Source organism: Agelaius tricolor, unplaced genomic scaffold, assembly GCF_023055355.1.
Source record: "Agelaius tricolor isolate 1412-34295 unplaced genomic scaffold, bAgeTri1.0.p SCAF_17, whole genome shotgun sequence".
NCBI classification, from domain to species: domain Eukaryota; kingdom Metazoa; phylum Chordata; class Aves; order Passeriformes; family Icteridae; genus Agelaius; species Agelaius tricolor.
Window position 1 is genome coordinate 12591327 of NW_027269277.1, and position 14344 is coordinate 12605670.

The 14344-nt window shown below is 44.2% G+C and overlaps 1 protein-coding gene across 3 annotated transcripts in view; it reads right to left on the reverse strand.

Annotated features, from left to right (window-relative positions):
• MAMLD1 (mastermind like domain containing 1) overlaps nt 1–14344 on the reverse strand; it is a 242912-nt gene that overhangs the window by 23018 nt on the left and 205550 nt on the right. For all 3 annotated transcript variants that reach the window (XM_071442516.1, XM_071442517.1, XM_071442515.1), the window contains one exon: nt 8835–10544. In XM_071442516.1, the coding sequence (XP_071298617.1) occupies nt 8835–10424 (1590 nt within the window). In that variant the 5' untranslated portion in view covers nt 10425–10544. The remainder of the gene's footprint in view (nt 1–8834; nt 10545–14344) is intronic.

The window sequence follows — 14344 nt, forward strand, 5'->3', positions numbered from 1 at the left end:
GGCCAGGATATCACACTATTTTGGCTACATTAAAGGGCTTACCCACCTTGTGGGTCTCTCATCAATTCTGTAGTGGGGAAAAATAGCTCAGCACAGCTTGTGCATAACCTGCATTCACATCTGCATCTGCCTGACACTGATCCAAGGAATTGCGTTTTCATTAATTCAATGACAAATGTTAAATAATTTTGCTGGTTATGCAGAGAATATTATTCATACTGAAGTAATGCATTTACTACTTTCATCCTTTAACACTCCTATATTCCAAGGGTTAAATTGTAATACAGGATTACTTCTTGTTAATGGTAGTGCTTTTCAGAATTATGTACTGATAATGATGATATTTGCCTTTATATGTGCTATAAAAAATTTAACTTTAAAACATGTAATAGAGTGATTAGCCTTCAAAGCCCTAAGAAGAGCTGCTGCATTCTGATTGTGAATTTCTATCAATTATTAGTGCTGGCTGCCTGAAATATCCCAAGTGCTCGAGACAGAAATATTACACAGCCAACAGGGCAGACTGATAGGCTTCCTAAATGTACAGTTTTTGAAAACAGCTCATAATAGTGTTTGGCTTTCAAACCTTAATGTTAACAGCTTTGATGGGACTGCTTCTAATTCGTATTTAAGACCCATTACCTCTTCCTCTAAGCAATCTTCATGAAACATCATTTGTTCTGGGGGGATATTTGCCATCCAGTGCAGCTCTGTAATGGCCGTTAATTCACACCATTTTGCTTGCTCCTGTATTAATCAGCAAACTGTGAATCATCCCAGTGTTTCCAGACTCACAGATGTATGAGAGAATCACCGAGGCCAGTTCAGTTTCTCTCCCCATTCAGTCCCACAGACAATATCAGTTCCTGTTTACAGACACGGCTTTGTTTCCCCCCACCCACACACTGAAATTTCTCCAAAATGCCCAAGGGAAAAAAAAATTAAAAACCCCCACCAAGTTCATTTTACCAGGAAAGTTATTTCTAGGTATAGCATCTGAATCAAAACATGTTTGTACTTTGAGCTGGTGTGCAGGGCTCATGCAGCCAGGCAGGAAGACAGAGGAGCAGAATGGGAAGGCAAAGGGGCTGCTCTGTCAGCCCGCCCTGCTGGAGCCAGGCACGGCATTAACAGCATCCAGGGACTCTCCTACACACTTGTTTGCCTTCATTCTGTTTGCTTCTGCACATATTTTTGCCTTGTGAAATACTGATATAATTTTAAACTATGACAATACTAGGTAGAAAGCACCCCAAAAATCAAGGGTAGATACCATGCTCTAACAGTACCACTGCAGAAAGTATTAAAATTATTTATTAATTTAGGCATCAAATTTGAGGAAATAAGTAGGGCATGGTTTTAGGGAAGTGAGCACATTTTCCAAAAGCCAGACTGCTTTTAGTTCAACACAAGCTCCCCAAACTGTCATTGAGTAAGAGAGAGACAGAAAATACAGACAACGTACAATTCTACCTTCCAAAAACATAGGGAAAATGGAATGAAGATGTTCTGATATTAATGGGGATTTACAGCACAGTTGAAATGAGCTGGGTGTACAACAGGGTCATGGAAAGCATTTCCTCATTGCTATTCCTCAGCACGCTGGGCCATGAACACACCTTTGCAATGTAAGAATTATGGGTGTGCTGACTTGTGAGTGAGGATGCACCTTACCCATCACTAACCACTCTACAAGTAGTTAAGAATGATACACAGAAGGAAGTTATGGCATTCATACTGAAGCCAAGCAGTGAGAAGTTTGTCAAGCCCTTCCCTAGATTCCCAGGATGTTTAAAAACTTTGTTGTATCAAAGAGCACAGTTGAGAAAATATGTATGCTCAAAACCTTTTTCTCAACTGCTTTTAATTAAAGATTTCTGCATATGGATTTTTTTTCCAATCTGTGATAATAAAGAAAGTAAAATGGGGTTTTGGGAGGAGAAAAAAAGGAGAAAATCTGCAGATGGGGCCTAATTCAGCTGATGTTTATCCCAGAACACTTGTGAACCGCTACCAAGCTGTCTGGAAAACCTGAGAGGAACTGTCCACCCTGGCTGGCAGGCTCAGAGGGGTTTGGGTACAACTGATGAGTCAGACATTCTTCATGATAGTACCACCTTCCCTACACCTTTGGGAGGTGAGGTGGTCTCCCATCCTGCACTGCAGAGCAGAGGAAAGCAATTGTCTGTTGCTTAGAGCTGAAAACCACAGAAGTGAGGGGTTTTCAGGGCTCACACAGAATCCCTGTGCCGTGGCTCCCTGTCCTCTGCTCACCCACGGCTCTGTGGCTGTGCCTGGCCTGGAGCAGGGACACAGCTCAGACACACAGCCCTGTGACACACAGCCTGGACACTGGACACACAGCATGGACACACAGCCCTGTGACACACAGCCCTGTGACACACAGCATGGACACACACATGGACACACAGCATGGAAACACAGCCTGGACACACAGCATGGACACACAGCCCTGTGACACACAGCCTGGACACTGGACACAGCATGGACACACAGCCTGGACACACAGCCTGGACACACAGCATGGACACAGCCCCATCCCAAGCACCTGAACATTGCAAGCAGCCTGTCAGGCTGAAATGCAGCACCTTGCCCCAGATTTCTCTGGGGTAAGTCACATTTCCCTGTACGTGTTCACAGCACATGAGCACTGCTTCCTCTTTCTCCACCCTGGACAACCCTTCCTCATCGCTTCATTGTCCTGCACATAAGGAAGAGAAGACTTCCTCAAACCCTCCAGCATCCCTCTCTGGTGTTTACAGTACCTCCTGAGCCTCTTTTTTCTTTCCAATTGGATTTTAATTTGTCCAGTGTGAGATTCCCACAGAGTTGTCCGTGTCCTACATGCTCAATTGCTGGCTGAACATTTTCCATTTTATTAAACAGGTCATAACCAAGGGAAAGACCTGTCTGGATGGAGCAGCTTTGGTGTAGTGTCCACATTAATTTCAGATCCAAAAGGTGGGTGATGGTGAGAATGGGAGGACGCTCCCCACACGGTGTTTAGAAGGATTTGGTCTATTTACAAGCTTCTTCTCTGCAGATTGCTTGCCCTAATGATGTGCTGTGTGGTGTCCAAGAGTGCTATCAGCACAACAGAGAGCTAAACTGGAAGGAATTATGGAGTGCATTAGGCAGAGCAGTTGGAAACATCAGTGCCTGCAAACATCTGAAAATACAAGCTAAAGAAGTGGGAAGGTTAAGACATGGCTTAAAGGGCTCCACTACAACAGGGGAATGCTTTAAAATACCCAAAATGGAACACAAGAAGACAACACATGCAATTAAAAAAAAAAAACCACTGAGAAAGAGCAATGGGCTCAGAAGATCAGATGTGAATTAAGGTTTTTTTGTCTTGATTACTGCACTTCTGAAAATGTTGTATTACTGTTGACATGTTGAGGCCAAACACCCCATGAAGTGAACTTTTGTTCCACAAGTTCACTTCTTACTTTCTAAGACTTAACTGACATTATTTATTTATAGGGGAGGGAAGGGAGAAGAAGGTAGCTTCAGTCAAGCTCCTCTCAGACTCTCTTGAGAAGAGAACAGAGAATCTCCAAGTTTGAAAAATGTATCAACTCACTGGCAAATGCACAGATAAATATAAATTCAGAAATGACCATTCAGGAAGATGTTTTAACATCTGTGGAGATGTCAAACTCCAGGCTCAGCCTTATTGCTCTCTGTTATCCAGATTCATCACCAGCTTCCTTTATTCCCCTATTCAAAGGCACTTAATTAGCTGAAGGGCTTGTTGCTTTGCCTTCAAAAGCCCTCCATCTCTCAAAGGCTTTGCTTTGGTATTGTGCTGGCACTGGTCTTTGAAATCAAATCTGGTTTTCTCTTCACAGCATTGGTAAAAGAAAAAAAAGGTAGATTTTAAAAAGAAGAGAAGAGAAGAGAAGAGAAGAGAAGAGAAGAGAAGAGAAGAGAAGAGAAGAGACCAGCAGAACTTCATTCAAAGTGGCTTTAAAAATAAGTTTGACCCTGAAGAAAAAGGGTAGGGGATTGAAGCTGCAGATGAAATCTGGCCAGTAATTTTGATTTTATTAATAAAGCACGATACTGTAATTGTTTTATGCATTAGGAGGATGCCTTGTGACATCTTGGAAATCCCAAATAAAACATTATTTTTCCCTGTACTTGCAGGAGGACTCTGTGTACTCAGATGATGCAGGTTGTGTTCTCTGCTTTCCCAAACTCTTCATCAACCTGCATCAGAGCTTATGAAGTGCTGCTGAGTCAGAACAGTCTCACCTAACAATCACAGTGCACTGACTTTTCACAGGCAGAAATAACCTCCCATAATATATGGCACCCACAGAAATCAGGCCATGGTATTACCATTTCTTCATATTAATAAAAGCTGTATTTCGTATTCCATTATAGTTATTTAACCTTTGACATCTAACCTCTGGGTCAGTTTGCTTTTCATAACAGCACATTTCTTCTTCAGTTTTGTTTCTATATTTAGAAAACTTACACTCTGAAAGATTTTTTTAACTTTAAAAAAAAAGTATATTTAATCTAGCTCAGAAGTTTTGGTGTTTCTCTGCAACCTATGGTTTATTCTTCCAACTCAGATAATGTATTGCTGCTTTTACCACAGTCAAAGAAATACTTTGCTTTTCAAAGGATATTTTAGTCCTCAGCATGTTCTTCACTATCCCATATGCAGTCCACATGTAGTAAAAGTACAGCCACTTTTACTGCAAATAATATTAGTTTTCTCTCTGTCTCTTCCCCTGTCATTTTTTCTCTATCAGTATTTTTGGCAATGGAGATGGAACAAATATACCCTTCACTGACAATCCAGTGTACAAGTCCCTGGATGTCAGCAGGAATGCAGAGAGCTCTAAGAATAGCACATTTGGTTCCTACGGTGCAAGTGGAGCCCAGAGACACAGCATGTCCCTCCCAGACAATGGCTGTTTATCACCTACAGCCCCCAACAAAACAACTTTTCAGCTGTGTTTTGGTTCTCAGCGTTTCACACACCGAGCAGTCAGTCAGCAATCCTGCCCTCCTCCCTGAGACTCCCGAGTTTTAACTCACATCAGCTTGGGCTTGGAAAAGAGATAGCCACCCAAAGGGTTTATTGTATTCCCTCCTGACTCAAACTGGGAATATCACCGGCTGTTTTTCTGCCCTCAGGGAGGAGGGGATCCCTCCTTCCCCTGCACCGAGCCCTGGCTCTGCTCTGGCACTGCAGGGACTGACAGAGCAGCTTCTCTGAACTGAGGTGTTGTATCAGCATTGCTGAAGGCAGAATTGGGCCCAGGGTATTGGACATTCCAGAACAGGAAATCTGCAAGTACAAACTCTATTTAGACATGAAAATCAGGGAGATGCCCAACTAGTCAACCTGCCTGGGCAAATACAGCTTTTTGTGCACCCAGAAACAGCAGACAGTCAAATAGTGAAGCTTTACCCCTGAAAACAGCATGTGATACTTCTGGAGACAACCTCTGACTCCGGCATTTACTACCATCTTTATATTTGGATTTAAGAGTCCAGACCTTTGAGTATAATGTCACTCACCAGCATCAGCCCTACAGGAATAAAATGAAAAGCTGCCCATGGCCAGAGAGCAGCGTTAGCCCCACCAGGCTCTGCAGTGCCACACAATGCAAACTGTCAGCGCCTCAATCAATAGCCGTCCGTGGCCAACAATAAAGACACAGTGCTTCAGATGGGGGAGATTAGCCCTATCAGATGGAGCAGAGTGCGGGCAAGACAGGGTCTGGGACACACTGATTGCACTTCAAAGATACATCACTAACTACGAAAATGGTAGAGCTGTGAGGCACCAGCAGTAACCCTGCTTTTGGAATGTGGAGTGTTTGCTTTAATACCCAGTGAAACAACAGCAAAACGCTCACTCTGGCTCTGCGGCTGCTGCTCTGTTCCCCGTGTTGCTGTGCCTGCTACAAGGATCAAATTTCATGGTTTATTGTTCTCCCTCCAACTGGCCACCATCCACATTCTTCTTCTGTACAAAGCTGCACCTCTTGCTCCAAAGAAGAGAGAACTATGCCTTCTTTTTAGAAATTTTAGTCACATTTGCAAACACACACACAGAGTAAGGGGATGACTTTTAAGCACTAAGCAACATTTCAGGGAATGCTGTTATTTTTCTCTGAGCAAATTTCTGTGAATGAGGCTATAAAAGGGCAATTTTCCACCAGAAATTTACTAATTTTTGAGATGCAGTTGTCTCCCCCATCTTCTGAGTCTTTAACATTGTGCCTTTTAATGAAACAACTGCTCATTGCTTGAAAAGTCCTATTCATCACCTGCCTCAGGAGGGAACTGCACTCAAATTCTGCAAAGCTCAAATTCAGCTCTGGATACACTGCTGGAAATCAAAACCACAGTCACTGGGGGTACTTCACTCTAATGGAGTAAAATTGGTACAGAGCAGGTGGGGTCCACAATTCAGTACCATCTCTCAATGTAAATAAGAAATCTATTGCAGACAAATAACAGATCTCCATGCCAGATTCCATGAAATATAGTAAATATCTCAGACTCAAGAATTCCTACACAGAATAATTTTCCTATGTAATCTTTCTTTTTATTCAGCACTCAGGATCCATTTTCTTTTATGAGATTTGCAGTAAAGTTATCAAAACCTTACAAAATGCTCCACTCCTGAATATCCACCACCTTTCTTCAGCAGCTCAACAGACTGTAAAACTGGAGCACTGTCATCTGGTGTGTAATTATTGGTCTAAGTCTGCCCTGTAAAATGAGGGAGGCACCATAAGCTTACCTAACTAGTCTGAAAATGTAAAATGCTCATCACCTGTAATCATTGTCTTAACTGTCCTTGATCTCTACTGATAGCAGCAAGATTATAATAACTCTCTCTCTGACAGTGAGAATCAGCTGAAAATGCAGCACAGGCAGAGCACCAGGAAAGTTACTCGAAGAAGGAATATTTCGGCCAATTAGACAGACTGACTTCAGGAATTTTTTAAAAATATCTAATCAGTGATGCAAGGGGTTCAGAGGTATAAGACTAAAATGCAAAGCAGGGAAAACTGGGGCATAGAAACCTCAGGAATCCAACAAGGCCATTCCTACTTCACACACTAAGTGGTGAAGCCAAAAAAAAAACCTCAAAGGTTATGGATGTATGATCAAAAGTGATCATGTCACTGTGGTTAACAACTTGCTAGCACTCATGCAAGATGCAGGAAAACACCATGAATGTATTCTTCACCCACACCTTCCTCCTGAGTAAAACATGTGGTGGGCAGTAATTCATGGAACTTCTGCACTTGGCTCCCTTTCAATCGTATGCACAGGCCAGGATCCCCAGCCAGCAAGACTCCACTCTCTGTTTAACCTGGGTCCCACTGAACACAAGCAGGGTCCTCATGTGCCTGGAGCAACAAACTGCTCCAGGTCTTTGTGGAATAAGAGGCCTTCCACTAGTAACCCTCTGAAGAGCACGAGATGTGCCCCCCTGCTACCTGTTCTACACAAATCCAGTGAGGCACCAGTCCTGCCCTGCTGCCTGCTCCAGCCGCTGCAGGAAGCGAGAACGGAGGGAGCACAACTTGCAAAAGAGGAGGTGACCCTGAAGAGGCACAGTGCCAATGCACCCCTCAGAAGCTGATATTTAGTAACTATCTCCTATTTCTCATTGCTGTCACAGGACATTTTGATATTTAGTTACACCAGCATTACACCAAGATTGATGAAATCTCCCTCCTTAAGAACCAGTCAATTTGCAGGGAGGAAGGGCAAAGAAGACCTGGCTCTGGAGTGCATGTCACACTTCAGCTCTCAAGCAGATCCCAGTAGAATTTCAGTGATCAGTCTTTGCTTTACTGGGACAGAAGTGTCGCAGTCCTCCCCAAGCTGCTGATGGAGTGACTGTGTGCACAGCTAAGCAGCTTGGAGGAGTCTGCTCACAAAGTGTTGGCTCAGCCTAACAAAGCCTTGGTTTGGTGGTGAGGTTCAGTGTTTCCAACTATTCTTCAAACAAAAAGACATTTATTCCTCACAGCCAGGCTGCTCTCAGACCCGGTCCCCGAGCCCTTCCCTGCTCCCAAGACCCTGTTCACAGCACATCTCTGATCTGGGGTAGTAGCACATCCACACCTCTCACTGAGTCTCAGGGAGGAGGAGGTCACTGGGCAGAAACCAGGGCTGTGCCTCACTTTTGCCAGCTGCATTTTTGCATTTACCAGCTCGATTGGTATCACAGATCACCATGGGTGGGGAATGGCCCTCATCCAAAGCAGGGAATGGCTTCTGGCAAATGCTAGTAACAGGTATTTCAAGTCTGCCTCTTTGCTATTCAGGAGCTGTACTGTTTGACCTGCTGTCCATGAAGGACACATTTTAACTTCACTTCTCACCCCACCTGATCTTTTCTAGCCTCAGAAGCATAACACAAAGATGAATTTGTTGAAGGGCACTAAGATAAAAAGAAGATATTCCCCCTGAAAGGATAACATGAAACATGCAAGGAAAATATCTCTGGAGATTATAATATAAGCTAAAAGAGACTATCACCTATACAAGTAAAAAAATTACTTTAGAATAGCACAAAGTTCTCCACTAGGCTAAAACAGGCAATGCATGGTGGAATTATGGTACACTTTTAGTTGAAGAAATAAATAAATTTCCTATGATAACACCAGAGGTTGTTATTGCCTTGTTCATGTAGGCACTGTGCACACCTCAGAAATTTAGTGACGTCGCATTTGAAACACAAATGGAAAAGCAAATTAAGAAAATAAATAATTTGTTATTTTCACATGAGCCATGTAAGACAGAAGAGAGGTTCTCACCTGTCTGCTTTGAGATGGCAGTGTGGCAGCCTGCATCTGCCTCTGCATCCGATGTGGCTGCATCAGCTGCCGGAACTGCTGCTGGAGGAACTGGCTGCTGCTGTTCTGCTGGGGCTGCTGCGTGGCTGGGGACTGCTGCTGCTGCTGCTGCTGCTGCTGGAGATAGTGAATGAGGGACTGCTGTCCTTGTCCTGCCGTCAGAGGGGACATTTTCTGAGTAGCTGACTCTGAGGCAAAGTGAGACAGTGGTTTGGTGTTGGTGAAAGAAAACTGGTCTTGGCTAACAGGGCTCTCATTCACCAGACCTGGCTGTAAGCTACTGGATGGCTGTTGCATAATTATGTTCATATTTTTGGTCTGGTTTGTAGTCATTGATTTAAAAAGCGAGTTCTGCATATTTGTGGGATTGCTGGTGGGAGTGATGTTAGAGATTAATGTACCTTGAGGACTGAAGGGCTGCTGATGCAGAGCAGGGCTCGACAGCTTCTCTGGCCTGTACGGTGGAGAAGGTCCAGTATTTGTGGAGGCCATGCTGGCAACCAGGTTGTTCTGTGGGCTTTTAATGCTGCTGGCTGGCAAGCTGGCTGCTGTCAGAGCAGGCAGCATGGAGCTCTGAGGGCTGAAGGGCTGCTGGCTCAGAGCTGGACTGGAGAGCTTCTCAGAGCCATAGGGGGGAGAGGGGCCATTGGATGGGGTGCTGCTGGAAGTCATGCTTGAAAGCAGAGTGTTTTGAGGACTCTGAATGTTGTTTCCTGGTAAATTATTAGCAGGCATGCCAGACACCATAACATTTTGAGGACTAAAAGGTTGATGGTGTGGGGATGATCCTGCCCTGTAAGGCGGAGAGAGACCAGGAGGAGACATAGTTGGCCAGCTGGGAGCCTGTACTTGTTGCTTGGTACCAGACACCTGCTTGCTGGCTGCCAGCTGCTTTAGCTGCTGAGCATGCCAGTTGGAGCCAGGCATGTTGGGCAAGGGCACTGGGAGCATCGGTGGTGGCTGGTTTTTGTTCTGAGCTGCTGTAGAGATGGGTGATGCAGCAGGTTTGTTTGAGGGAGGAACCTGGAAGTTAGCTCCAGCAGATGATGGTCTCATCTGAGGGGATCCTCCACTGGCTGGATTGCAGCCTGGAGAAAAATCTTTGTTAGCAACATGGTTCTCCAAGTGGGAAGTCTGCGGGGAAGACTTTGGAGTGGTACTTATGTTTGGTTGGGAATGACTCAGACCAAGTGGATCTTCAGCCTTGCTGCACAAAATCTTCTCCAGATCCAGGTCATTGGGAGAAGGATCAGGCATTTTGGTCAGCTCTTCCAATAGATCTTGCAGCTCCTGGTCCACAGACTGTAAGCTGTTTCCTTTCTCGTCGTAATGGACAATGTTGTTGGTTTGCCCTCCTATCGACCCCTTCTGATTGATTTCTGTGTTGGCTGGCACTGAGAACGGGGAGCCAATGCCACCCCCATTTATGTGATTGTTTTCCAGGAGCGCTGGGTGCCCTGTGACTCCCAGGGAAGAAGTGCTGTGACCCGTGGGGAATGGAGAACTTTGCATTTCTGGACACGCCATGCTGGGGTTGGCCCCTTGGCCCATGGCAAGGTTTACATCATCAAGACAAAGTCTTTTACTGTCATTTGGGAAAGCGACATCAGGCACACCACTGGAGGCAGGAGAGCTATCATCTTCCAGTTTTCTTTTAATGGACCCCTGTAACTGTGAAAATATAAAAAGAAGAAGAAAGGATCCATTATTGACCATATTCTGACATGTGCTGAAGCTCCACACTACAACACTGGGTTGGAGATTAAAAAAAATTAAATAATGCAATTAAAAAGCCAATCATGTGAGACAAATTCAATCAGGATTTAAATGTGTGCAACTTCACCGAAATCAAAAGAGTTATAGTCAGACAAAGGCTAAATCTCATGAGTTGGCTTTAAAACAGATGTTAAAGCTACAAAATACTGTCTGTCATGTGAACTGTAATAGAAGTTTTTAAAATAGTTTCTGGTTGCATTTCAATTAAGACATTATACTCCCTGCATAACAAACATGCCAACATTTTTATGGTAACATTTTTTAGGTCTAAATGGCAAATCTGAATGAAACCCTGGACTGAATTTAGTGACCTTCTGCCAGTGACTCGAATTAAATTCAGACCTGAGACAATTAAATTGTTTGACATTCTTTATAGGCCAAACATCTGAAATAACTAGCATACTTTCTAAACAAACCAAAACAAACCAAATTCTCAGCTATCTATCTAAACAGACTTTCAAACTTCCTATCACAGATGTTTTAAATTCCAGAAAGAGTAAGTAACAGCTAAACTTCTTAATTTTTGTTTATTCTTCTATGTCTAAGGCATTGTGAACTTCATTCTTTTGAAGGATTGCCACTCATTCATAAAAATGGACATGTTTTCAAAATACAATTATATAAATATCTTGACCTACAAGAAATGATGGAGCTGTAAATTCACAAATCTCAGGGAAAAGAAACCTGCCTTCTACATATAAAGAAAGTGAAACTAGCAACAATGCTTCACATACTATTTCAGCATATGGCAATCTCTTCCACATAAAATCATCTATGGCTTTCAATTTTAACAAGCATGACCTGTATGTCACAGGATTATTCAGACCTTAACATTGCTGCTTCAAGTTAAGGAAAATAAGCATTGTGACCTTGTTTATCAATAGAGGGAAGCAGTATATAGAGAAGTATCTGATCAGCAATGGAAAGTGAAAGAACACTGGTTCCTCTAAGCCAGCTCCCAGTAAAGCATCTCCCAGCTCTGGGTTACAAGTCCAAATAATTCCCATCATGTAGTGCTATAAAAAAAATCCCATCTAATAAAAGCTCATATCAACAGAAAAGTCCCCCTGCCAATCCCAGCATAACCAGCTCCACTCCAGGGCTATGCTGCATATGGCCAACTTCTAAATTTTACACTAATTTTTAAACACATTGCAGTCATGCCTCAGTCACTGCACAACTGCAGCACTTTGGTGCTCTCAGACAACAGTGTCACAGCACTGCCAGCACAGGGGGGGCACACCAAGTGCAGCTCCTCTGCACTGTGCAGACAGCTGATGTCCACCCTACCTTCAGCCCATCTCCAGGCAGCCCCACAAACGTGTATGGCTCTGACCTGGAACATGGCAGGTGGCTCACCCAGCTGCTCTCACACCTCTCATCACTTATTTCTAAAGTGGTGGCCAGAGGGACAGTGGCAGATTTGTGCCCACGGTTGCTGAGGGTATAGATGCAGTTTGGGATTAGTATCAGACGTTGCCATGCTGGTATCCAGTTTACAGAGACATTTGGAAGGGAGTGAGGGGATACAAGCTGGTTGTACATGACCATCATGGCAGGTCTGCAGACTACAGGGAGCTGCTGAACAGCTTTTAGGAGGTGTTCATCTACCCTCCATCACCAGACACAGCAGCTTTGGCACTGTGGCAAAGAGACCTTTGGGTGTTTTCCCTTTACTCCCCAAGAGTTGTCCCCTACAGAGTTATTAGTGCTTGTCTCTGGTGCTCTCCAGTCACATTGCTTCAACATGGACTGTGCTCAAAAACCACAGCTGGGAGAAGTGAGGAGAGCTGCTTCCAGTGCACATTGTCTGGTTACCTGAGAGCCTCTCTGGGCAGCAGTGTCTGTGCTGGGCCAGGCTTGCTGCTCTGTGAGAGCCTGTCCCAGTGTCACAGCCAGACACTGCTGCACAGCAGACATTTGCTGACGAGGCCAAAATTTGCTTAGCTTTAGGAAATGGAACCAGGCCTAAATCTTCTCCCAAATGTTAGTCTAATGATGGATGAAATAGTTTTCCTTCATTTTCTCTGCTAAAATTAAGCCAGAGCTGCATGTTTCAACAGATGTTGCCCTGTGTAGGCTGCAACATGTTGGTAGAGACTACCTACATATATTTAAAACTCAGACATGTATGGAGGGTATTTACAGGGGCTTCACACATCCAAAACAAACAGAGTGTGCTCCCAAGTTGCACCCTGGGAACCTTCAGGCAGGAAGTGGTGGGGGATCTCCCACCCTTGGCCAGCTGACATGCTGGCATGCATGTCCTTGCCAGCTCTTCCTTTGCCATAGGACATTCCTATGCTCTGAGTTACCAGGGAAAAATGTGGGCTTTCTAAACACTCTGAAAAACAGTTCTTTAACTGCTGCACTGGGGAATAAGTGTGATGGGAAAACAAAACTTCATTTCCCTATGACTGTTACTAGATATAAACAGATAAAATAAGGCCATAGCTTTCTGATGGCACAGGTATTCCAAAACTGGGACAGGACTTTTAAATAGGATGCTGTTGCTTAGCCCTCCTGAGAAGATTTGCTGTAGGAGAGGCAGTGAAATTAGCTAGGTGTCATGTTCTCTTGAAAAGCAAGATTCCTGTTTCCCAGGTGAGTATTGCATAAGTACCATAAAATCCAGAAGACCAATTTCTCCCAGTGCAGGCAGGTATAACTCCACAGAATTTAGTAACATTGCTTTTGCTTAAGATAGATTTGACTACAGCCCCAAACTTGAGAGAGAAAGATACACTCCTTAAAGCAGCTAAGCAAATCACAGAATAATTTTGGTTAAAAGGGACACTTGGGTGCCATCATCCTTCTGCTTCAAGCACATCACCAATGTAAAAAATAGACCATAGTCACTGGGCACTTCAGTATGAAGTTTCCATCATAAACAGAAATCCCTCCTTGCTCTGGCTGAGAGGTTGTTTTCAGTGTTCCCCACTGACACCTCAGTGGTTGTCTCTCCCACACAGCAGGCTCTGGGCTGGGGCTGGCTGTGAGGAGCCCCAGCTCCCAGGGGCTGCTCTCCATGCACGTGCTGCTGTGGCAGCCCTGACCAGTGCAGGGGACAGGAACACATTCAATGCTACTGAGACATGACTGGCTCAGACACACCAACCACAGTGGTGGCAGGAGAGCATCAACAAGGCACTACAACTTTTGGGATCAGGAGGTCCTGACCTCACTAATTCAAGAAGCTGTTTGCTGCAGAACATTCCTTCATCTGGTTCCAGATTCCCCAAGAAGGACCTGGTTTTTTTCCAACTCTTTCTCCTCTTCTTTTTTTTACACAATTTGACAAAATCAACAGAAAAGAGAAGAACACCAAAGCATGCTCTTCCCCTTTCTCTGCTGATTAGCATATTGGGCAGTTCTGTTTCAAATTGAATACCTGAGAAATGACTGGAAATTTAGAAATGCATCACACACACACACACACACTCTCCTGAGCTGGCTGGAGGCTGCCTATGGCTCAGTATGGGAAAGCTTCATTCACATGTGCAAGCAAGGACGAAGCAGACAAGCAACAAAGGGGCTCTTGTGACATTGTCAAAATGCATTAAAATGCACTGGCATGCACAGGCTAACTTCTGTTTGGGAATACCTGGGAAACAAAGGCAGCTCTCCGATTCAGGGCATATCCGATTGTGAGTTCTCCATTACCTCAGGTTTGCTTTTAGCAGTGATCCCAGCAC